At 39.6% G+C, this 26,041-nt stretch overlaps 1 protein-coding gene across 2 annotated transcripts in view; it reads left to right on the top strand.

The window, feature by feature from the left end:
* The window catches only part of slc49a4 (solute carrier family 49 member 4), an 82,871-nt gene that overhangs the window by 41,041 nt on the left and 15,789 nt on the right, over positions 1–26,041 (top strand). For both annotated transcript variants that reach the window (XM_023274571.3, XM_055015623.1), the window contains exons 7-8: positions 6,990–7,117; positions 12,305–12,487. In XM_023274571.3, the coding sequence (XP_023130339.1) occupies positions 6,990–7,117; positions 12,305–12,487 (311 nt within the window). The remainder of the gene's footprint in view (positions 1–6,989; positions 7,118–12,304; positions 12,488–26,041) is intronic.

Genomic DNA, 26,041 nt, shown 5'->3' with positions numbered 1-26,041 from the left:
CTGAATACATACTTTATTGTGGTATATCGTGATATATATCGTTATCGTGATATAAAATAATCCATATCGTGATATATGATTTTTTCCATATCGCCCAGCACAAGTCTGCGCTACCTAACATGCAAGATTAGCAACCAGCACCTTTGAGTTTTCCTCACAGCAGAATAGCCCTGGGTGCCTGGTGCATGTGTATATATCCAGTGCATCCGCCGGACAGCAGAAAGGCTGTGCTGTTCACATTATTAATAACTAATAAATCTCCAGTAAAGACTAGTGAGTGGAGGCTTGACTTGAGTTAAAAGAAGAAATCTCTCTCTTGCTCTCCTCATCTCATCTACTCTCCTTTAATATATGATCTGAGTCCAGCGACGTTGCAACAGAGCGAGCTGCAATTGATGTTAATGCAACCACCACTTCACCTTCACTGATGGATAGGAAGCTACACTGTGAAGACAAAGTGTGGAGTCTGCAAAAGCACTGGATTCATTCCCGACCCTGGCGGATATATGTTTGTCGCAGGCTGAGGCCCAATCAGCACTTCCAGGCAGGCCCTGTGTTTTCTTTAGGTTGTAATCAGGGAAATGAGCCCATAACTCGCGCTGTTAGACAATGGAGCTGTTTGCAGCACAAGATGAAAGTATATGTAGACAGAGCTGTTGAATTATTGGTGTTGATTACATAGACTTCTCATAGTCAGCAGAGGAACTGATTGGTCTTTCTTTCGGTGCAACAGTTGATAGTTAAATGAAATTCCGGATTAGCAATTGTCACATTTTCTCCATTTGCAGCAGCTGAAATGAGCTAAACATGGTTGGTGGTGCTGGTTGTGGTTTGGGTTTGTGTTGTTGGTGAGTTGTGTTTATTTGGTAGCAGCTGCAGAAATTATCATTATAGTGCTGTTCCCCAACGTAGCTTCCATTTAAACTCAACAGTACAAAAGTAACACATCTTAAATGTTCATTCCAAGAATTTTCAACTGGTTTAAGGTATCTGGGAATTTGTCGTCTGTTTTCTGCAGAGTTGTGTGCAGGCTGTGAGAAACACGAGACAATTAAAGTTTGGTTGAAATTATGTTGAATAAATATCAAACTGTGATTTCATTATGCCTAATAAACGCTACTTACCAGGCAGTGTGATGCGCTGCGGTATCAAACATCTCACTATTTTATGATTACAAAATTGTATTTATCAGCTATTTTACATTCCTAATAAATGATGGCAGATGGCAGTAAAAAGTTGTTTACACTTTACTGCCACATAGTCTGTGACTTTGTTTGAGCTGATTTGTTTTTTCCAGCTCTGGTTTCTTCACCAACTCTAAAACTTGAGTCCAGCTTTTTGGGAATTTGGGTGTGAAAAATGCCTCCTTTAGGTGAAAATCTAGATTTGACATTGTCTAAATGAAAGTTTCATAACTTTATGCTAGGGATCAACCAATATGGGTTTTTCAATGTTGATTCCGACGCACATTATTGGTAATCAAGAAAAGCCAATATTTGCAACCAATATACATTAGATGCAATGTTTTAACAGCATGTGATAGCAGAGAACCTGCCATTCATAACTAGGCTTCTTCTTTAATAAGGGTGGCTATGACTGAATATGTGAAATAGAAATAGTAATGATTAAATTAGGATGTTTCCTCTGTTTATGTGGGATCGACTGAGATTGATCAGTTTGTCTCCTACAGTTGCATCTGCTGTTTTTCTGTTTTCTTAATATTTCACAGTCACTTTTATTTTCCACTAAGGTTCAGATTTTAAATCATTATTAATTATAGTTTTCCAGATTCTGTTTCTAGTTAATCTGTGGCTGCCTTCCAACTTAGCCACTAGCTGTTAGCGTAGCCTTAGCCATTGTGAGAGAAGCTAATTTCCTGGTTTGTGGCAACGGCTTGTGTTTCTTGGTTCAGTTTTTGCAGTTTCTGCTTAATTGACATTTCTACAACAGTGATGACAAACAGAGAGAGGAGGCTGTATCAGACCTGAAGTAGAACATTTAATTTGTCAATAATCGATCAATTAAAATACAGATACTGATAATCTGAAAAATGCCAAATATTGTCCATAATAATCAGTCTGTCTCTACTTTATGCTCACATATGTGCCATTATCTCATTTGTTTAAAGTCAGATGTTTTGTTCGACTTCACCCACACACTTATATATTGTGTATTAACATTGGTCCAATCTAAAGTGACAACCTGTTAGGATGTGACTGCTGTTTTTGAGTCTTACATAACAGGAAACTGCTATTCTCACTATGTATTACCAGTCAGCAGGCTGATTGTCATGTCCTTTGGGAATTTCACCCTCAGATGCAGTATGACTAGGGCGCTTTGATATAAAAACTGTTTTATAACTGCTGAAACAAGAAATGAAACTTTGTCTTTAATTTCATTAATTAACTTCATTCCCTCTCCATCCTCTTAAAAGTAAACGCTACCTTTCTGCTTTTTCTCCCGTTTTCTTTATCAACTTGCCGCAATGTGGCATCATTAGGTATATTCCCAGGAAAGCTTGTGGTAATGAACTGAGCAGAGAACAATCTCTGTCCCTTGTCTCACCCACTAGCAGCCCTTAAGATGTTAATGTCGAGATGTATCTTATTCTAACTTATTATACGCCAGTAGCCATCCCTCTCTCTCCAGTCAGCCAAGTACTGTGCCAGTGCTGAGCACAGTTTGCCACAGGGAGCAAAAATGCTCCTTTAAATGCTTTTTTTGCTGCAGATGTTGCAGTTTCACATTTTAAGTGGCTTATTCTCCTGCAAAGCTAAATTCCTTGGGGGAATAGCCATAGCCCTTAGCCAAAAAGAAGAAGAAAAAAAATGCTTGCAAACATTTTATTGCCTGTGCTGTCTTGCGAGTGGATAGTTGAATGGCAGGGACGTTGGTGCCGCAGGTTCAATTAGTGGTGGTGAATGCTCCGAGGTATGGCTCTCGTCATGAAAACATTTGACAAACAATCAGGCATCTGTTTAATTGTGTGTCCCAGACAGAAGCTGATTGGATGACAATGACACATTGCAGAGTTTTTTTTTTCCTCCACAGATTGAGGAGGGTGGAAAGAATAAGTAACAAGCTTCACTTGTTATCTTCCCATTACAAGCCCCGGGAAAAGAGGGAGGTGGAGGGTGGGGTAGGGTGGGGTAGGGTGGGGTAGGGTGGGAGGGTGGGGGTGGGGTACAGGGCAAGTAAGAAGGAGGTGGCAGAAAACAGAACTAGGTTATTCTCCTCATCACGGAAGTCTGAGCTAGACAATACTCCAGCTTAATGAGATGAGATAGAGCAAACACAAATGAGTATCAGCCACTGCCTAATTTATTTAGCCTGCAAACAGGGACAATCTGCGATTGCATGTTGGTCATCACATTAGACTGTCTGTTTGGTTATTTGCTGCATGTCCCTCACTAAAAATCTAGGCGGGCCCGAATGATAATATCATACTAATGATGATATTTCATCATTCCCTGCAGGCACTGAAGAGCAGAAAATGGGATCTGATTCTACATGACTTAAATGATGCTGTCTTTATAGCCAATAAATCCTGTTAGAGGAGTGTAAAAGATAGGCTTTTAATTCTGACATTACCTCATGAGCTGCCATGACCCTCTTTAACTCAATGAATAGTATAACAGAACACTGAATTACATTACTGGACACATTTTTTTTGGGTTAATCTTATTTGACAGATCCAACGAAAAGAATACTTCCATACATTGTTTGTGCAAGCTGTTCTGTTTCTAATAAGGAACGAGATGTGAATCTTTTACCCTCTGAACCTCCAGGAAGGCTCTAGCTGTTTTTTTTTTTTGACCCCGTCACATTTTTACTCACTTGTAGACTCATTTTCACTACAATATAAAGTCCTGCACCTCTATGGAAACAGCACAATCATGGCTAGAAGAAGAAAGAACTTGAAAATGTCTTCTGTGTTGTAGAACAAAGTTAAAATGACATATACAGTTGTGCTCATAAGTTTACATACCATGGCACAGTTTGTAAAATGTGCACCATTTTTAATGAAAACATGAATGATCAGAGCAAATACAATTGTGTGACAATAAATAACTTTGTCTGACCACTAACCGTAAATGAAAGAAAAAAATTTTCCATGATCGAACATCCATCCATCCATCCATCCATCCATCCATCCATCCATCCATCCATCCATCAATCATCCATCATCCATCATCTATGCACCGCTTAATCTTCATTAGGGTCGCGGGGGGGCTGGAGCCTATCCCAGCTGACTTGGGGCGAAGGCACCCTGGACAGGTCGCCAGTCTGTTGCAGGGCTACATATACAGACTAACAATAACACTCACATTCACACCTACGTGCAATTTAGAATAATCAATTAACCTCAGCATATTTTTGGACTGTGGGAGGAAGCCGGAGTACCCAAAGAAAACCCATGCATTCACAGGGAGAACATGCAAACATGGATTTTCTAGCTGCAAGGTGAAAGTGCTAACCATGCCACTGTGCAGCCCCATGATCAAACATATTTTCTTCAAAAAAGGATAATATTTCGCACATTTTGTCAGGGTATGTATACTTATGAGCACAACTGTATCTTATAAAGTGAAAAAAAACAAGCATTGAAAAAGCCTGGAATCAACATGTACAGCATTTTTCCGTGACCACAGGTGTTACCAATACTGGGAATAAATGGTAGCGCTACTTAATGTAAATATTTTACTGCTTACTTCGTGAATTCATCTCCATGATTGTCTCCTATCAACTCTGTGGAAACACTACCTGCAATTCAGCCCAGTTTAGCCAAAAAGTCACTGCATGTTTTGCCCCCCACTTCTTGGTTGCAGCACTCATGGCTTCTCAGTTGAGCAAACAAGCACCGATTTTATTTTATTTTTTTGCACAATCTAGGTAGAGTTAATTTATTTTGGCCAATTTTGGAAAAGTAAATGTAGAACAGTGCTATTTTTGCTAAAATATATCACAATTTTAAGCTTAGATTTGGTTCAGTTTCCCAACAGAAGGGTGTGTCACATGTGATTAGCTCAAACACCATTTGAAAGTTTAAAATCTGACTATCTTTCTGTTTTTACAGCTTGTAGATCTGATAAATGTTGTCATTTTGGAAACATTTTAAAGATATAACAAGTACTTTAAGACCATTTTATTTTAGGAAACTTCCAGTGATTTCTTTAGGTAGCTAGGGACTATAGTTTTTACCAAAAGTGGCTAAAATATGAATAAATATCACATTTGTTGGACTGTTTTCTGCCATTAATTAAAACTCATTTCATATTTAAAATATTTGTGGTTGCAGGGATCAAAATAATTTACACTTACCATGTTGAGGGTAATGTGTGAACAGTTCATCCAGTGTGACAATGTGGCTCTCTGTTGTGTTTTTATTTGATTTTGAATATCAGTGGATATCCATGTGGAGCAGAGAAATAAGGTACTGTATGTCAGTTTTCCGCTACACGGGCATTATTTGGTTTTGAGTGAACCAAGTGTTGGATTCGGGCTTCACAAATTTTTTTTGACAGTAAAGACAACACAGAACATTGCTAGCTTTACTTTAAAAACATACAGATTATAATGATAGGATGCGTTTTTAAAGGCTGCTCACTTAAATAAATCAATATTTTCATTTGTGATGTAGTATGTCAATCAGTTTTCAAGCTCTTTGTCAAGTGGACTCAGAAGGTCTCCAGAGGTGGAATGCAGAAAATAAGCTACTTATGGCGTTTCTGCCCAGAGGATCAGATTGGACATAATACAGGGGAGTAGCCTGTGATCCTCTTCGCAAACAGATGAGGGCTTGGCTGGGCACAGGCGAAGGATTTGTCCACACTGTGGCACCAGCAGTGGTTGAACGGTTGTGGACGGCAGCCAGTCAGTGGCAGATGGGTGATGCAGATTTCAGGGCTGTAGCTGTGGGCAGAGAAATGAGATCCCTGTGTAGTGGCCAGCACTTGGCCCTCTGACTAGACTGCCTTTTCCAGTGCAACCACCTCATTCTTGTCAACAAAAATATGAAGGCTTTAGTTCTGTTTTCCAGAATAGACCAACAGAATCCATCCGGTTGTGCCTTGTTGCCTGTCACATCGATCTAAAGACCAAAGGTATGATTTCAGGATGTATCTGATGTCCTGCAAACATGGAGATAATGTATTAAGAGTGTAAATGACAGACTGTGAAATCCCAAGAGACATTATTGTCATCTAAGAATGCTCCTCTGGAGTGGAGACATTCTCATTATCCATCCAAAGGATGCTTTCCAGCATCCCCTGACCCTCAGCATGTGGACGAAACTTCACAACTTCGCTAAACTAATCAACCACTTCCAATACGTCTTTTTTATTCTTCCATTAAGTTCATTGTCAAGTTCAGCCCTGTTTTGTCAAACATCTGTGAGCAACAAAACAAAAGTAATTAGTGTCTGTCTTTGCTACAGGCTTCTGTAGCTTCAACTAATCTTTCCCAAGCATACATATGCATACCCCGAGGAGCAGAGACAAGCTAATGAACTATGAGAGTTTAGAAAGGGCTACAAAGAGAAACCACAGAGCTCAAGAGACATTTGGGAATAGCCCGATGGCTTGTCTTTCACAATATAATACAATGCACATCTGAAGTCTGCGGCTTAGCTGGTGAGACAAATTGAATCAACTCTTGGAAAACTCCTCATGTAATGACAAGTACAACGGATGCACTCAAAAACAAGCGGGAGAAGGAAATGATCTAGCCTTTATATGAGACAGTGTGTGTCTCCAATAATAGATTATGACACAAGTCACAGGAGAGACAGACGTTGAGAAATTGCATAGCTGCTCGTTGTGTTTATGAATGATGCCTCGTGTTTCTCAAGCAGCTGCCTTTACTCACTTCAGTAATCTTATCTGGTTTTTGCTCAGTGTTTTTTGGATCAGTCTCTTGGATTTATTTTACTTTGCATCTGACGTTTTTATATATTATTGCTCCTCCTTTCTCCCCTCTCCACCCTTCAGATTTGCAGACTCCATTCGTGGGATGCTGAAGCTGATCCTGGTGCTGATGCTGGCAGGAGCATCGCTGGCCTCCACCTGGTTCACACTTACCTGTCTAAGCAGAGTTACCCATCTCCCCGCCACTGCAGGTAGGTTCACAAGAGCGTTACTGTCAAGGTGACTTTGCATACCACATAACTGTATACTGCAATACAGCTGGAAATATATACAATACGTCACATAGTTTTCATTCACAGTGAATGTAAGCAGTCTCAAACACACTGAAAGCTGAGAGTCACCACTGAACCTCTAAACTCCAAACAGTTTCTGGACATTTTTTGCACCTGTCACTTTTCTACCTACCGTCATATCATTTTTCACTGCAATATTAAGTTCTGCGCCCCTATAGAAACAGCACAACTGTAGCTAGAAGTAGACAGAATTTAAAAATATCTGTTGTGCTGAGTAAAAAAGTTATAGCACTATAAAATATAAACATAAAAAGGGTATTTCATTGAAAAATCAACATATATTTGCAAAAAAAAAAGGTAGGTCTACATACTATAGATACCTTACTACTTACTTTGTAAATTTGTTTCCATACGTGTCCCCTATTTGCTCTGTCTACACAGCCTGCAGTTCAGTCCCAGAATTAATGTCAAATGACTGTTATTTCTCAGTTATGCCGGGGAGTGCTGAATTTTTTCTTTCTTACAGAATCTGTTTAAAGCAAGCAGCTTATTTTTGGTGAGTTCTTAAATAAAACATGGAGTAAAATGATTTTGATTAAATATCACAATTTTAAGCTTAGTTTTGTTTAAGTTTTCCAACCAAATGGCATTCAGCAAATGAATAGTTCAAGAACTGTTGGAGGGCTCAAAGTTTAATGATTCTCATTAATTTTACAGATTCTGGCTCTATTAAACGGTCCCATTTTGGTGATTTAGTTTAAAAAAAAAACATTTTTTTCAAACGCACTGGTAGGTTTTTGTGTTCAAAGGGTTAAATCACACAGTTACTGTTTAATTTCAAGTGTTTGTGTCAAAAGGATAAAAGGAAACTCATTCACAGACTGCAGAGTACATATTCAGTGCAGAATTGATACATAATTCAGCAGCCAATCTATTAGTAGACAATAGTGATAAACCCATTTCGGACATTAGTGGCCATAGCTGAACCAATAAGCATACCAGCATGTCATTCAAAGCCATTGATTCCAGTCATCATCATCCATCATCATTCTCCAAGCCCTGGAACTCCTCTCAATCTAGTTCACGTCCTCTCATCCCAGACGCTGGCAGTCAGCAGCACTCGGGCTCCAACCTCCACTTGGCATCTCTTACAAGAGGGTGGAGTGACACTGCAACAAAATCTGCCAAAACTCCTATTATCCCAGTGTGGGACGCTCAGCAGCACACTCACACACAGATGAGTGTAATCTCTGGTCTCTGTAAACAAGTGACCGGTCAGTTGAAAGAAAAAAAAAAATCAACAAAAAGACCTTTAAATAATTTGCATGAAAGTTTTCACTGACCCTGCTGACTGTTGGACTTTGTTGTGTGTCTATCAGAGTGGTCCTGCTGTATCCATTGTCCTTGACTTCCTCAAGTTATCTCCACATGATTGAAAGCAGTGTGTGGTGTTTTGAGCTAACATGAAACATGCCAAATATGAGAAGCCCCCTAGCCACAATCTCTTTCTCAATCCTAATTCTCTATTTGCAAAAAATAATCCATTTGAATAAAACTGTACAAACATATATGCCAGTTTAAGCAGATTTATTTAGGTTTGCATTAGGGATCAACCAAGATGGGTTTTCCAGGGTTGACACAGGTGTTTTGATTATCGGTGCCCTTTGTGGCCGATATCTATTGAATGTAATGTTTTAATATCATGTGATAGCAGAGAACCTGTCATTCATAACTAGGCTTCTTCATTAATTAGGGTGCTTATAAATGAATATGTAAAATAGAAATATTAGTGATTAAATTAGGATGTTTTCCCTTGTTGATGTGGAGATTTATCAGTTTGTCTCCTGCAGTTATGTCTGCTGTTCTTCTCTATTCTCTTAATATTTCACTGTTCAATCACTTCTATTTCCCAGTAACATCCATATCTTAAAGCATGATTCATTATTGTTTTCCAGACTCTGTTTCAGGTTAATCTGTGGCTGCCTTCTAACTTAGCTGCTAGCCGTTAGCATAGCCTTAGCCACTGTGAGAGAAGCTGATTTCCTGGTTTGTGGCAACGACTTGTGTTTCTTGTTCAGTGATATTTCTGAGACCACAGAGAGAGAGAGGAGACCTGAAGTAGCGCATTTAATTTGTCAATTATCAGTCATTACAAATACCAATACCAATAACCGAAAAACACCAAATATCGGGCACGATAATGGGCCGGGCTGATAATCAGGCTATCCCTGTTGTGGAGTGACTTTCTGCCCCAAGACAATGTGTTTTTTCCATCTAGTTCTAGTGTTTCACAGTGAGCATGTAGCAGCCATTAAAAGTACCACCTCTCAATGCATTTTTACATTAACTTGTTTAGCATTTAGTTTATCAATAATCGCCCAATCAAAATAACGATACGGATCAAAGGAAAATGCCGAATATCAGCCATAACAATCCGCCAGGCTGATAATCGGTGTATCCCTAATTTGCATTAACAGATAAAAACAAAGTTCTGCAAATTGGGAACACTAAATTCTAATCTAGTCTGCAATTGATAAATGACCTCCAGAAAACACAATAATTTCTAGAGAAAACAGTCTTCTCTTCAGACCGCTGAGGTATGTCTCATGTTCTTCTGCTGCTGTGATCACCACGTGTCTCTTTCTTTTAAGACATCTCCTGCTACCTTTAGGGAGCTTGTAGTACCGTGAGGGGAAAAGTGCAGCAGTTGACCCGTTTGATATAAGTGCTTCATTGGGATTGAGTAAAGACATGCCAGGGAGACGGGTGACTTTGATGGCTGCCGAGTGGCGCCCAGATTCCCCGTCACAGCCAGGTAGTCAGGCGAGCACGTGAGGGCCCTCAGAGGCACTGTGATTAAAGGGACGTGCAGGCTAATGGGGAGCTCATTTGGACCAATCTGCTGTGATAAGAGAGATGGAGGGTGTCGTGATGCTCCAGAGGTGATGGCTTAATCTCTCCGCACATCCACTCTAGCACACATTCTGCTTTGGGTTCAGTCGTGGGCAGCAGCCTCGACTGGAACATTAAATGGGCAAAACATACTGAAAGTTTGTCTGGTTGCTTGTATTACGTAGCACACAAATCTTTGTGAGGTTCACTGTGGAAAATAGATTAACCCAGTCAACATATTGTTATTTTAAATCAAAAATTTCTTTCCCAGAATGACATTTTTTTTGCTTCCACTTCGACCCAAAAGTGAACACAAATTACGCCAGCTGTAGCCAGCATGGACACTAAAACCTCAACATGCACGAGGAGGGAATGACACGAGCTGTTTACTACGTGGACACCTGTGCATTTTGGCAAAAAAGAATGAGAAATTAGATTTTAATTTACTGTAGAATCCGTGAAATGAGTTTCATTTTAACATATCGTGCAAATAGACTGAAAACAGCAATATACTGCAAGGAACTGCTCGAGACAGACTGGGAGGAAATTACATCTTCATGAAGAGTTATAAATAGCACCGTGTATCAAACTTTACTACCTTTTTAGTAACAGAACTGTGTCCGCAACAAAAACTGTTAAGTACTGGAAGGTAACATTGAATTTTTGGTGAGATTTGTATTTTTTTTAGGTATTCTTTGATCTCATATTTCTGGATTTTTGCAAAATTTAAGCTACATTTATTCAGGCTTTTGAGGAAGTACTGCTAAGATTCTTAAAACCATGAATAATAAAGTAAACACTTTACTGGGTTGTTGGTAAATTTAATATTGAATTCAGTATAAGGAGTATATCCAGATTCTCAAAGGAGAAGCACAAATCTAACATCTTTTATGGAGAACAGAAATTCACAAATTCATTGTAATTTTGTATGTTTAACCTCTTGGTTAGTTTTCCTAACATATTAGAAATGGTGATACCAAGTTTCCAAAGGGAAAAAGCCCTCTAGAGATGGAAACACATCTCCTTAGATGGACCTCAAGCCTTTTTCCTTTGCCGCCTTTTCTTGGAACATCTAGCATGAAATAGAAACAAGAATGCATAAAGATAAAATGAGCAAAATAGATTTAACATGTAATTCACGATAACCTAAGAGTTCACAGTTGATTTTACTTTCACAGCTCTGTACCACTTCGTAGCAGAGTCACATCTGCTTCTAACTTGATAGGATAGAATAGAATAGAATAGAATAGCCACTTTATTGTCAGCCAGAACATACACTAGTTAGTGCACATTATGACTGAAATTGCAATGCAAGAAGCTCGCCATCGGACTGATAAATACAAAAACAACAAAATTATTTCCTAAATAAAAACAATTGCAATATATACATGTAAACAACTATATAAATATATATATATAAATACACACACACACACACACACACACACACACACACACACACACACACATATATATACACACACACCTGTAAACATACACATCAGTGAGGATGTGGCAGCAGTATTGCACGTGCATTGAAAAAAAAAAGTAGTAGCAGTTATGTTTTCACAGTGACAACGGTTGCCCCTTCCCAGAAGGATTATTTTGAGTTCAAGAGTCTGATGGCCTGAGGGATGAAACTGTTACAGAACCTGGCTGTTCTCATTCTGATGCTACAGAACCTCCTCCCAGAGGGGAGCAGGGAGAACAGTCCATGGTGGGGTGTGTGGAGTCTTTGATGATGTTGCGAGCTCTGCTGAGACAGCAGCGCTTGTGTGATCGCCTGTTGCCTCAAATTGATTCTCACTGAAACTTTGCACATCAAATAGGAGCATCACAATATAAAAAAATCAAAGTTCAAATGACAAAACCGACAAATTTTGATAATCATTGCCGCACTGCAGACCAGGGGAAGCTGATGTGACCTTTTCGGTTTCCCAGCATTTTCCTTCAACACACATACACCGTTTTGGTTGTGTTTGTCCTAAGTTGAAACCTTACGTGAAAGTTTTCTAAATGAAAAGTTGTTTCAGGATGAGGGTTTGTCATGAATCTCACTGCTGCTGAGGACAAATGGTGGAGCAAGAAGCAGCAGAAGATGGAAAAAATCACTGCTGATGTTCCATAAACTTGACCAGAATGCCATCTTTCTTTAAAGAACTGCTCAGACGGGATTTGGTAGCCTCTTTCATCAAGGTTCCCAATTAAACTGTGAGTTATTTTGTGACTATTTTGTTTTTTGTCCTTTTGCAGCCATCCTCTATACTTCCTGCATCTTGGTGGGCATTTTTATTAACAGCAGCGTGCCGATTTTCCTGGAGCTCTTCATCGAGACGGTGTACCCGGTACCTGAAGGCATCACCTGTGGAGTCGTCACTTTCCTGGGGAATCTGGTCTGCGGCCTGCTGCTCTTCTTCCTCACCTTTTACTGCACAGGTAAGACATGAGTAGATAAACTGGGGAGGAGTATGTGTTCAAATTACTTTTGCTTTGGAACTGTTTCAAAGCATAAATGCATCAATTGACTCATTTTCTGCTCCAATTTTCTGTATCCCCTCATGTTCTGTGCCTCTTTAGTGTCACAGGATTAGAATAGCACCATTTAAATATTTCTTTTGTGTTTCTTATTACTGTCACTAAAAGAGTCTGAATGAAGCTTTTGCTCGATCCGGGGGCTTTCTGCCCCCCTGCAGGTTTCTCACTAACCTCCCATAAGCTACCGGCTCCCTTGTTATCGAAAATCTATCCCAAGGCCTGCAGATGCTGCAGATAAAAGGCGGACAGTGGGAAAAATTAGGTTCCAGTGTGATTGACACACTGTGCACAAAGAAGGGAAAACTTCCTGTTGTAATTTAGCCTCGGCTTTATCTTTGAGTCGGCTGTGTGACAGAGTTTGATATAATAATTTAAGCCCACGGCAGAGAGAACAGCGTGTCATCTGCTTCTCGTCTTCCTCTGCAGCTTTCACACGAGGAAGCAAATCATAAATAAACCGAGCTCAGTCATCATATAAGTGGCTGCATGTGTGAAAAAACACGTTTGCATATTGGTCCAAACTCAGGACCTTTGCCACCTGTCTTCACCTTCTCTGCAAGTTTTGTTGTTTGACGCTCCAATCAGCTGCAATTATGGATGTTTCTCAGACACACATTCCTTCTGCCCTGTTTCTTTTAGTGAATAATAGATATATTCTCAGACCCTCATGCATATGCATGAATTTCACATTTATCCTCCTTTGCCAAGTCCTTCCAAATGCTATACGGCTACTGACAGCTGCTGTCTGACAACTCTACCTTGATCTGGTCTTCTGGGTCGTTTTTCCAGTGCAGGTCGAAATAAAATGTTATTTTGACCCGAATAACCGTCGGGCTCAGAGGCCCTCGGGGGGAAAATGAGATAGTTTGGTTGGTGAAACCAGCTTGTATTGATGGAAAAAGCAGGTCTTGAACATTTACATGACACATAACCCATTATGGAGAGAGTTAAGTAACCTTCATTATGGATTAATCTGTGGATAAGTCTTCTGAAAATAGTGGAAAAAGCCATTTAAATGTTCCCACAGGGCAACTTGACAACTTCATATGGCTTTCTCTGTCTGTCAACATAGATTCTTGTCAGTTTTATAGTTTATCTACCAGCATATTGATATTTTTGAGAGTGAGGCTTATGAACACAGTAGTAATTTTAGGTTATTGTTGTGATTTTAAAAACTGTGGTGGTTTCAGTAATGTAAAGTCTCTCTGGTCTTTGATTTAACCCCTAAAAACTCATCTCTGTCGATCAAAATTACGTTTGGAAGTTTTTCAATAAAATTACTCCCTTCTCCTCATTTCCTGCAGCTCACCACACCATCTCAACTACAAATCTCGTCAAACTATGCTATGCTACACACTGGCAAGTTGTAATACTACAGTTATTTGACCACACGTATTTGAACTCCTCTGATGATGAAAAATGATAAAGAAAACCCGAAACCCTGCAAATAGACAGCATTGGTTCCTTAGATTTGAAATTCCGAACATCTACATCTGTGTTTTTGTGACTGTACACTGCAGTTTGAGAGTAAAAACGCTCAACTGCCGTGCTTATTATGCTCATGATGTGTCTTCCAGTGCATAAAAAACACAATTTTCAACAAAGGGAGTCTTTAAAACATGTAATTGAAGAGTTGCAGTGTGCTTTCTCCAACATTTTGGCTTCCAAGTCCTTGTTTGTGCACCTCCTGTCTTCTGAGCAAAGAATTTATTTTCCTGAAACATATATTCTAAGGTGTACCTGTTGTTGGTACATCTGTCTTACCCAAACAGATTTTAGATAGTAGATAAACTCTGATTGTTTCCCTGCCAAGGTAGCTTATAAGGTTACGTGTAGCTGCCAAAACAGACATCTGGTACTTAATTGACCTCGATCTCCTGCAAGAGGGGTAATTTTAAAAAAGTCGCATCCTGTTTTGGGATTATACATCAGATTTTTCACAGATAAATAATCTTGTCAAGCGTCATTACAAGCCGCTCTCCAATTATACTGGTGAGATACAAGACAAGTTTAAAAGGTGCGCGGCATCACACTAATTAGGACATGGCTTTACTTAGAATGTGACAAATCTTAGTTTCTGTGCTCGACGCAAACAGCTCCGCAGGTACTCTCCTGTAAATGTAAAGACACAGTAAGTGGGATTTTGTTTCGATTTGGCGGAATACGTTGAACAGGTGGAGTCTGACGGCTCGAAGCACAAGGAGTGTTTTATATGTTTTATATAGGTTTCACAGTGAAAGTAAGAGCAGCTAGACTGAAATCAAGTTGTATTTTGCTTGTAATCCAAATGGCAGGCGATGTATTTTGAACCGGTAGTGTGTGGGTATGGTGGTAAATCATAGAGTAGGCAGCGATGTACCAGGTGTGGATGTGTGGGGCGTTCAGTGTTCGGCGTACGATGGAGCAGCTGTAAGCCAACACACACAATCACAAGAGTCGGACTAAAAAGAATAAAGGATAAAGAATACAAGATGTCTCTCTGCAGAACTGAACGATAGAGTGCTCAGTGTGGCTGATGGTGTGTGTGTGTGTGTGTGCGCGTCTGTGTTTTGCATACAACCGTGCAATTTGTGTGTCCCTGCTCCTCCGTGGGTGTGCACATATGGGCTTGTTTTTGAGTGCAGATGCCGACACATCAGTGTGTGTGTGTGCGTGCATGCGTGTGTTTGTGTGTGCGCCAAAGGGCATCTGGTGTACTGAGATGGATCCTGACAAGTTCCCTGTGACAGCCGGGGAGTAGATCAAGCTGAGATGATGGAGGCTTTTGCTGCTCTTTTCCTCACTTCCCACCCTGAAGTTGTTTAATACGGAATGATGCATCGAAGCTCTCTTGTCAGGGAGCTCTGACTGCTGTAGCTGTTGTAATGTCAGCTTCCAGATAACTACCTCAGTGGTGGATTGCCGCTTGCCTGAGTGTCTGTAGTTCCCGAGTTGCTCAGGTCTGCTGTAGTTTCCACATCAGCATGTAAACAACTGTTGACACGGGGCGATACAGCTGGTTATAACAAAATAGCGAGATATATTTTTGAACATCTCTTTCCTTTTGAGGCCCAGTTGTTGGTCAGTAGTTAAAGAAAAACAAAACGCCTGCAGTTATGACGAACAATAGTCAAAGAGGACTAAATAGTGGATTTGTTGAGGACTGATTTATCCCAAAGATTAAATCAGACTCCCGCACACTTGGAAAGATACATTTTTGCGTAAGAATCCTTTGCTCATCAGGCAAATAGTTCGGTACAAAGCCAGAAGTCATCTAAAATAAAGACTGGCTCTGACTCTGCCACCTATAAACATTCTGCACATACCCTAGGGATGTTTGAAATACCAAAAAAATACTTTTAATATTATTTACAAAATAAGAATCAGTAATTTTAAACAGAGAATCATAAATATTACAGCAAAATATCTACATAGTTTGGGTAAAATCCTAGAAAAGAGATGCTGAAAGTCTGCTGCTTTCTCAGAAGGACCTAAACTTATATGGAAATAAACCTGAAACTTAAAGAAATACCCACACAACACACAATTCTAGTGGATAGAAGTGGAAGAACATTACTTATGAAACATCGCAGTAATACATTTGCTTAAGACCATCACCCTGTCCAAAATGCAGAACTTATTATTATACAAAAACAACCCACAATCAACAGGTTAAATTTGTAGGAGCACCTGGTAATGTGTTTGCAAGTTAACACAAATCAAAGACTGTCTAGGACAAGCAACACCTCCTTGTCCTGAAATTGAATTAAGACGAAGATTTCTAATAATCTGATGCCCTAGTGAGTGTTTTCAGCAATGATATATGCGAGATTGAATCAAAATAAACTACACTGTAATGAGAGAAATGTCATGGAGGAATAAGACGTGCAAGATTTTTTATACACAGAAAGTGCTTGTTTATATAATCCATTAATGCTGATTTATTTCTGGGCTTTTTATATATAATTTGGCAGTATTAAAAACAAAAAATATGACCAGCGTCATCTTTTCTAGCTCTTCAGGATTTGTAAAATATTAACATTTTCTTTGCCTAATTCAATATTCTCCATACAGTGAGCAGCAGAATGTGCTTGTTTGGTCGCCATACTCTCGTTTTTGTTTGCTTTTGTGCCATTACTGATCCTCATCAGAGCAAAACTGATCAATGATATTAGCATCTTACCACAGATGTGTAGGTGTAAGTGTCACGTAACAGAAAAAGAAAATCATCAGAGTGCTAAACACCTATTTCTGAGGTACAAAATAGGCATATAGTTTGTCTGTTACCTTTTTAAACTGGATTTAGGGAAAATCAACTATTAAAGCTTATGTGCATGTTGCTTTTATGTTGGCAGAATACGTCTAATCTGAACTTGAATTTTAAGTTATTGAAATCCCGATTTTAAAATACAGTGTCTCTCTCCTGTATTGTCTTTAGCTTTGCAGTGTTCTGTCCTCCTGAAGTGATCTCTCCTGCGAAGATTAATTTGATTATTATGCAAATTCCCTTTGGAAGTGTTCTAGTGGGCTGTCTCATTACTCTAATTTCCTCTCTGTAGTCCCATAATGGATGTGGCAAATAATATGCAGACTTCCAAACTGATAAATACTGCATGAGCCTCGTCTTTTCAAATTAAAAAAAAAGCAAAAAACAACTCTTTCACCTCTTGATATTGAAAAATCACCGACTTCAGCCTTTAAAGATTTCCATCTGTTTCCTGTTTACAGTTCATTTTAGGGTTTTCCTTTTGATTGCCTGCCACTTGTTATGTATTCTGAATTATGGCTCCTTCTCCCTGAGAGCAGGGAGGCATTTATGAATTTACCTCCTTGTCCATTTTAATACCCATGAGAATCTGGTCTTGGATCAGTGAGCTCTAACTGGCCTCTTGACTCTGTCATGTTCAAAAATCTCCAAAAGTTTCCGAACCATGCTACTCGGGGAAAACATGAATGGAGCCTCAAGGCCATATATTCGCACTTGTCGCTCTCTTTTTTGGTTTGCCATGTAGCGCCGAGTGTCGGGCAGAATACAAAGCAGCAGAGACACATTGTGGAGCAAAAAGTGCCTTTGGAGTAGGAAGATTTGGGCGGGGGGTCGAGTTTCCATTGAGCCGAGGAGTTTAGTCTCCTGCATCAGGGGGCGGTGGGGAGCACGAATAATTCAGCACAGAGAAATAACTGCCACAATTCTTCAGTCCCGAGGATTTTATTCTTTCCTCCTCCTTTCTGCTAAACTTTGTGTTCTCCTCTGAAGTGAAAATGCCTTTACAGACTAACTTTTTCAACCCCCCGTAAAGACTGTGGAGGTGTTAAAAAAAAAAAAAAAGGCAAAAAAACAAACATCATTTCTTTGTAGAGCTCAATCATTCCTGAGAGAATAAAGTCATTTTTTTCGTTTGCTGCTTTTTTTTATTTTTGGGAGACTTTTGAATCATGAGTGAGAGGTGCCAGTGACAGAGGAAATCAACAGGAGCACACTGACTCTGTTTACACATGAAGCACACAAAGACACAAAATTTTGCACTTATTGGTAATAATTTGGCTGCTTTTCACATTAAAACCGCTGACACGTGAAGTAAATACATTGATCATCTTGTTACAGTGATGTAAAATCCAATAATTCTGCACTGCCCCTCTATACTTTATATTATTTCTGTTTTTATGCTATGCTTAGATGTTTTAATACTATTGTTATTTATTGTAAATTCCAGCACATTTGTAACTCACTTTCTTACTTGTCTTAACGACAACATGTATGAGCTACTGGTTACCTTGAATTTCCCCAAGTGGGATAAATTATCTATCTGTCTATCCATCTATCTATCCATCCGTCCATCTATCATTAAAGTATTACAAATTATAATGGTGCAAATAATGTATTCAGAGAGAATAAAACAATAACAGTGAAAAATGCATTTTTGCAAGAATTAAATAAGATAGACAATACTCTCAAAATGGAGGTAGATTAAAGTATTCAGGTGCTGTGTGCTGCACCTCAAACATAGAATTGCACAAAATTTGTACCAGTTATTGTTTCACATAACGGTGTTAATATCACAGTTTGTCCAATAAAAATATTATACATAACTTTATTATATTGGCCAATGTGACCAAAGTTGCACAGGGTTAAATGCTATGTGTCATGGAAATTTGTTATATCATCAAAGTCAGAAACCACAAAACACCTTGTTGGGTCATTGACAGATTTACTATCGTATGTGGATATATATATGGAGAATGCTGAGTTTGTTGAAATTGTCAAAGGAGAAGTACAAACTGAAGAGCTTTTATAGTGAACAGTCAGCAATTCTTTTTCAAGATGTAAATGTAACTCCATTATTAGTTCTATACCACATAAGAACCAAAGTCCTTTTTTCTGAACACTTTTTAGGAGTGTAACAATATTGTCTTTTGTGAACCTCAGACCTTTTCACCCTCACGAAATTCTTCAACAACTGTGCTTACCTACAAGAAAGTTACCAACAAAAATAGCTCCACAGAGAGGACATAGATAACTAGAAAAGCACTCAGAGAGCGCAGGACTCCGCCAAGGCTGTTCAGTTGACGCATCATTTCTGACGGATGAAATCTTTAATAAAAAATGACCTTGCGCTGAGCACAAGCATGTGTTATGCATGTGCATGTTATGTATGTATGTATGCCGTTCTGATGGTGGCAGCGGCAGTAATAGGCTGTCAATATGATGAACTATCCAACATTCACTCTGATGTCCTCTGAATACCGTCATACAATCACAGTGAACCCGGTAGAGTTCATGACACTAGTGATCAATTTGATTGTCAATTGTGGCTAATGTCCAATTGTTATGGTTCAGTTAAGACTCGACATCCTTTAACATCATCACCTACTACTAATGTCAGCTAGTTTTCAATGGTTAATAAAATTGTAATGGATTTAAATAGAAGATAGTTAATATATAATATGTGAGGCCAAACGATCATCTACTTAGTTGGTTTAAATTGTTTGTACAGTAAATTGTTTACTGTATATTCAAGCAAACAATTCAAATAATAGGCAAAAAAATTACAGCAATTTACCCCATGGCTTTTACAGTCTTACAGAGAAGCATCCTTGCAGGTTTAAATTTGGAAATCTTCCAGTAAAGACTAGAGACAGACAGTGTTGATTTATAGCAGATCTTTATTGTCAATATTTTCAAACTAATGTTGGCTTATTGCTTGTTCCAATATATGCACCTACTTTTTCCACTTGATTGCAGAGAACATCGTGTGTCTCCTGTGGTGGAATTAATATATTATCATGCCAACTTTCTGAACCCAAAACACTGTCTAGGTGCTTTTCTGTTACATTTCTTCTTACTGTGAGCTCTTTTTTACTGCAGTATACAGTCCTGCACCCTTATGGAAACAGCAAAAACATGACTAGGAGTAGAGAACCAAAAATGTCTTCTGTAGAGTATGACACAGTTATAATGCCGTTAAATCATTACAGAAACCTGGGAAAATCTGAAGGAAATTGTTTTGATTACTTATTATACAGAGAAGTGGGAAAAAATGGAACCACCTCGTACAATATTTTTCCAAGCCTGCAGTTCCTCTGAAAGGTTACAGAATTTTTTTTTTTTATATATATATATATATATATATATATATATATATATATATATATATATATATATATACATATATATATATATGTATATATGTGTATATATATATATATATATATGTATATATATATATATATATTTTTATTTATTTTTTTTTTTTTTTTGAAAGATCCTGAGCATTATGGAACAAAAAAGTCAAGTGGTAGACCCAAAAAAATTACACCTGCGCTGAGCCGGAGGATCCGATTGGCTGTCCGTCAAGACACGGGGCGGTTCTCGACCCAAATTAAGGCCCTTACTGGTGCCGACTGCAGCGCAATAACCATCAGACGGCATCTGCGGGAAAAGGGTTTCAAAAACAAAAAACAAATTCAAAGACCTCGTCTCCCACAACGCCACAAAACTGCCCGTTTAGACTTTGCCAGGGAGCATCAAACATGGGACATTGAAAGGTGGAAAAAGTTTTATTCTCTGATGAGAAAAAATTTAACCTTGACAGTCCAGATGGCTTCGAACGTTGAGATCCCACCTGAGATGTTTTCTACCCGACACAGTGGAGGGGGGTCCATCATGATCTGGGGTGCTTTTTCATTCAGTGGAACACTGGAACTTCAGGTGGTGCAGGGTCGTCAAACGGTGGCTGGTTACGTGCAGATGTTGCAGCAGGCATCCCTCATGACTGAGGGCCCTCGTCTGTGTGGTAACAGCTGGGTTTTTCAACAGGACAACGCTGTAGTTCACAATGCTCGCTTGATGAAGGACTTCTTCAGGGAGAATAACATCACTCTTTTGGACCATCCCGCATGTTCCCCTGATTTAAATCCCATAGAGAACATTTGGGAATGGATGGCAAGGGAAGTTTATAAAAATGGCCATCAGGTCCAGACAGTTGATGCCCTTCGTGAAGCCATCTTCACCACTTGGAGCAATGTTCCCACCAGCCTCCTGGAAACACTCGCATCAAGCGTGTCCAAACGAATTTTTGAAGTGATTAACAATAACGGTGGAGCTACTCATTACTGAGTCCTACTGAGAACATTTTTTGTTCTGGTTTGGAGAGTTTTTTTGTAATTTTTTGAGCGATGGTCTTAAACTTTTGACCAGCTGATAAACAGCCTATTTCAGTTTACTTGTTGTTTTCTATAAATTACTTTTTCAAAGTGCTTTTTGTCTCACTCCCCCTTCTTGCTTTTGCATATTGTAGCTCCACTCATTAAGATCCAAATGTGCAAAAGGTAAATTCTAGCTATTTTTCAACTGGTCTTAAGATTTTGATCAGGTCTGTATATACACACACACAGGGTTTCCTCTACATTCATTCACACTGTGTCGGGTACTCACGAGTACTAAGATACGAGTACTAAGTACGATTGTGGTGAGCGGAGGGGTCGGGGATAAACTAACGTGCTACAATTACTAAATGTAGACACCGGCCAGACAACGCCACCCTGGGACTTTCACCCAGGGAATTATAACCACTACTAACGAGAAGGCAACTCAGGTTCGTTCCACTGGTGAGGCAGGAGAAATGATTCCAGTGCAGGCAAAAGAATACAAATTTTATTTAGTACCAAAAATACTCAGTTTAAAACCAATTTTAAAAAAACAACCATTCACAAGAGATTGTTAAATGAAGGGTTTGGGGACTAATCAAAGCTGGGGGCTCTCTGGTGGAGGTTTGGGCCAACGGGCATCACAAGGGAGCCCAGGAGAAATCACCCCACTCACACGTGAAAACACACACACGGGGAGCAACTGGCAGCCACGGTAACAGCCTAAAATGACAAGCTGTTACACACATGCAACATAAACACATTATGGGATCGCAAGCAAAGGAAACCTACCAGTAACGGCTCGCGAGCGACTCACGGCTCGAACGGGTGTACAGCAGCCAGCGAGCGGCTCAGCTCTCTGGCTATGGACACCCAACAGTGACCCTATAAAAATAAACGGCCTCTATAACCACTAGAAATGAACACAGCCTTAAAGAAAGGGCAAACAATGCAGCAACTGCTACCATACCTGTTAGCAACGGTAAACAGGAAGTGAGGCAAACAGGAAGTGAGGCAAATGGGAAGCGGGGCGTGCCCCTGACGTTGCAGCAAGAGAACGATGAGTAACCCTTTCCCAGCTTTATAGTGCATCCTCCTGTCATGATTGGTCAAAGCAAGGCACGGCCATTATGTCACAGGAGCATAACACAGCCAACCCAAAGAGAGTGCAGCATTCATCCTGCTACACTAAGATAAACTACAGATAACTATCTTGCACAGTATCTACTCTTTCATACGTCGGATTAATACGACGTTAATTTTTATTTGCTAGTCTACTTTGTGGTGTGTGTCTGGACCTATAGCAAGCGGGGGATTTCAGCCAACTTATCTAAAGGTGAATCCACAAAGCTATATCTGTTTGGGCATGGTTATTCCATCCTACACTCTATCTGGTCTTCAAGGGGCCTGTGCAGAAACAGCAGGAGTAGGTCTGTCAAGCAGGCATCTCGACATGGCAGAGCCTACACAATTAAAGTACTTATGGTACTACTACTCCTGGCTGGAGATATTCACCTTAATCCTGGACCTGTCGCAGCTGAACAACAACAGGCCTGTCCTGTGATAGCACAAACTGCTACATGTCATAAGCTCAGGCTAACACCTGAAATACCTCTACTGCGACTGCCGCGGCCCCGGCTAACACCTGGCTCACCTGATCAGCTGCAGCTACTTCTGACCCGGCTAACACCGGAATCACCTAATCAGCTACTGTTTCCTCGGACCCGGTTAACCTCTGGACCACCTGATCGGCTGCTGCTGCCTCAGCCCCAGCTAAGACCTGGATCGTCTGCTCGGCTGCTGCTGCCTCGGTCCCGGCTAACACCTGGATCGACTGATCGGCTGCTGCTGCCTCAGCCCCGGCTAACACCTGGATCGTCTGGTCGGCTGCTGCTGCCTCGGACCCGGCTGACACCTGGATCGTCTGGTCGGCTGCTGCTGCCTCGGACCCAGCTAGCACCTGAATCGACTGATCGGCTGCGCCTGTCATGGACCTTGACAACATCGAAAGTGAGTGGTGTGGCTCAACTGCCACATCCACAACTTGCACCGGAGCTGCACGGATACGCACTACCAGTTCTGAGTACAGACCCGCCAGAGCAGTACTTTGCCAGTATTCGCTCCGGTACAGCCCGATGCAGACAGCTGGGTGAGTCGGGAGGAACGCTCCACCTGTCAGATTCTGTTGTTTACAGTGATACCATAGCAACGCTCGATGAAAGTGATTCGCATACACTGCAGGAAGCAGGAGCAGTCAAACTACAAGTAAATGTGATAAAACCTGTAAGTTGAGCTGTACAAAAACAGAAACAATATTTATTCTTCCAAACCGTGAATCATGCCCAAGTTCTCTGGGACCCTCAATCTAAACCAAAGGGGATTTTAGGCAGACATTTAAATATACGCAGTATAATCCCAAAAAGAGACGAGATATCTGCTCTGCTGCTGGACTCAAATCTGGACTTTCTCTGTCTATCAGAAACCTGGTTACATAAAAACATACCCACCAACATGATAGACATTCCAGGTTATCACTGTCTTAGAAAAGACAGACAGGTTGGGAAGGGAGGAGGTGTGATTATTTACATCAAAGAAAAGTTTAAATGTCAGCTGGTCGATTTGAATACTCCCCTTGAATGTCTAGCTGTTAATGTTACTCTCACCAACAATGAATTTCAACGTTGCAGTACTGTACAATCCACCTTCACATAAGGTTTCCTTCTATAATGAATTAGTTGATCTGATTAAACAACTAGAAGTTCACAGAGAAACAATATGTTATGGGGACTTCAACATCAACTGGTCTGATAAAAATAACAAACAGAAATTGAAAAACATTATGACTAAATTTAATTATCAACAAATGATCCACGGACCCACCAGGTTAACCAAACACTCTAAAACACTCATTGACATGGCATTTTCTAACAAGCCAGAACTTATAACAAAAACCTATAACCTGGTAACAGGACTTTCAGACCACAACTTGATACTTACAGTTCGAAAACTTACTAAAAAGCGACTACAATATCTTGGTGGTGCTGATGTTCACAAAATACAACGGCTTATTCTCAAGTCTAAAACCGTACAGTTTGAAAATGACTTAAAGAATCAAAAATGGGAACAAGTCATGTCAATATGTGCCGTGGATGAATGTTGTAATTCTATAACTACAACAATCAGAAAATGTATAGAAAAATTCACGAAGCAAATGAAATATACAAAAAAAAGGACTAACCTACCATGGCTAAACAAAGAAATAAGAACACTGATGAAGACGCGAGACTCTGCTCTTAAGAAAGCATTAACCTCTGAACTTCAAACTGATCACTTAGTGTTCAAAAGCTTAAGAAATACAGTGGTAAAGGAACTACGCAAATCTAAAGTATCTTACTACAATAAACTAATAGATAACCCAAGGGGTAATAGCACTTCTCTATGGAAGCACTTAATTTAACCAACAGAACAAACAATCAGAGAGGGGTAAAGGAACTTATAATCCAGGGTGAGTCTATTACTAACAATGCCTCCTTGGCAAATGTAGTTAACTCATATTTTGTAGAGTCAGTGGAAAAATTAACTAAAAACTTTGAGCTCCCAAATGTTTTACACCAGGGCAAAGCAATCATTTCTACAGGTTTATTTCACATCAATGAGGTAAATGAGGAATTAGTTGCTAAGATTATAAATAAATTACCTAACTCTAAAACTAATGATATTTATAACGAGTACTATTTTCCTCAAAACATACAGCAAAATATTAATAAAACCACCGACTCATCTCATTAATCTCTCGATTAGATCTTGTAAATTTCCATCTGACTGGAAAAAGGCTGTCATTGTACCAGTTTTTAAATCAGGAATTCGGGATAACATAAATAACTATCGCCCAATCTCTATTTTACCTGTCTTGTCTAAGGTTCTTGAAAAAGTAATCGCTACACAACTCATAGACTATCTACAGGACAGTGAACTTCTTCATCCACACCAGTTTGGTTTCAGACCAGGCCACTCAACAGAAACAGCAAACTGTTGCCTCATTGAAAATATTAAACAGAGCCTGGATGGGGGTAATGTTGTGGGAGCTGTTTTTCTTGACCTCAAAAAGGCATTTGATACTATCAATCATACTTTGCTCTCATCCAAATTGGTTTCTTTTGGTTTTTCCTCTGAGACAATAGATTGGTTTACATCATATTTGCAGAATAGAGAACGTGTCAAAGTTCACCACGAGACATCCACATTTTTAAATACCCACATGGGCGTTCCACACCTCCCATTAAACTGTTCTACTGCAACATGTCAGCTTTATGCAGATGATGCAGTTATATATACAGCCACTAAGACACCAGCACAGGCTGCAGACGTCCTGTCTTCATGTATGGTTAATGTCCAAGAGTGGCTGGTTCAAAATCATCTTGTATTAAACCTGGAAAAAACAGTGTCTATGTGCTTCTCAGTTAGGAAATCAAACCAACAATGCTTTAAAGTTAATATACAAAATCAAGAAATCATTCCAGTGACAGAATTCAAGTATCTTGGAGTTGTACTAGACCCTCAACTTAAATTTAATTTTCACATAAAGAAGATTTCAAAAACAGCTAAAAAAAAATCTGAACTGCTTTAAGCTAATCAGAAATTATATTCCTGACCAGGCAGCCTTGCTGTATATGCATGCTCTGGTCTTCTCTCATATCTCATACTGTCTTACAGTTTGGGCTCAAGCAGCTCCATCTACAATAAAGCACATCGGTTCATTATACAATCAAGCCTTGAAAATTATGGATAAAAAACCAATTCAATGGCATCACTGTCTTATTTTAAAAAAAT

This window comes from Amphiprion ocellaris, chromosome 11 (genome assembly GCF_022539595.1).
Source record: "Amphiprion ocellaris isolate individual 3 ecotype Okinawa chromosome 11, ASM2253959v1, whole genome shotgun sequence".
NCBI lineage: Eukaryota > Metazoa > Chordata > Actinopteri > Pomacentridae > Amphiprion > Amphiprion ocellaris.
This window is presented reverse-complemented; position numbering and strand designations above follow the sequence as displayed.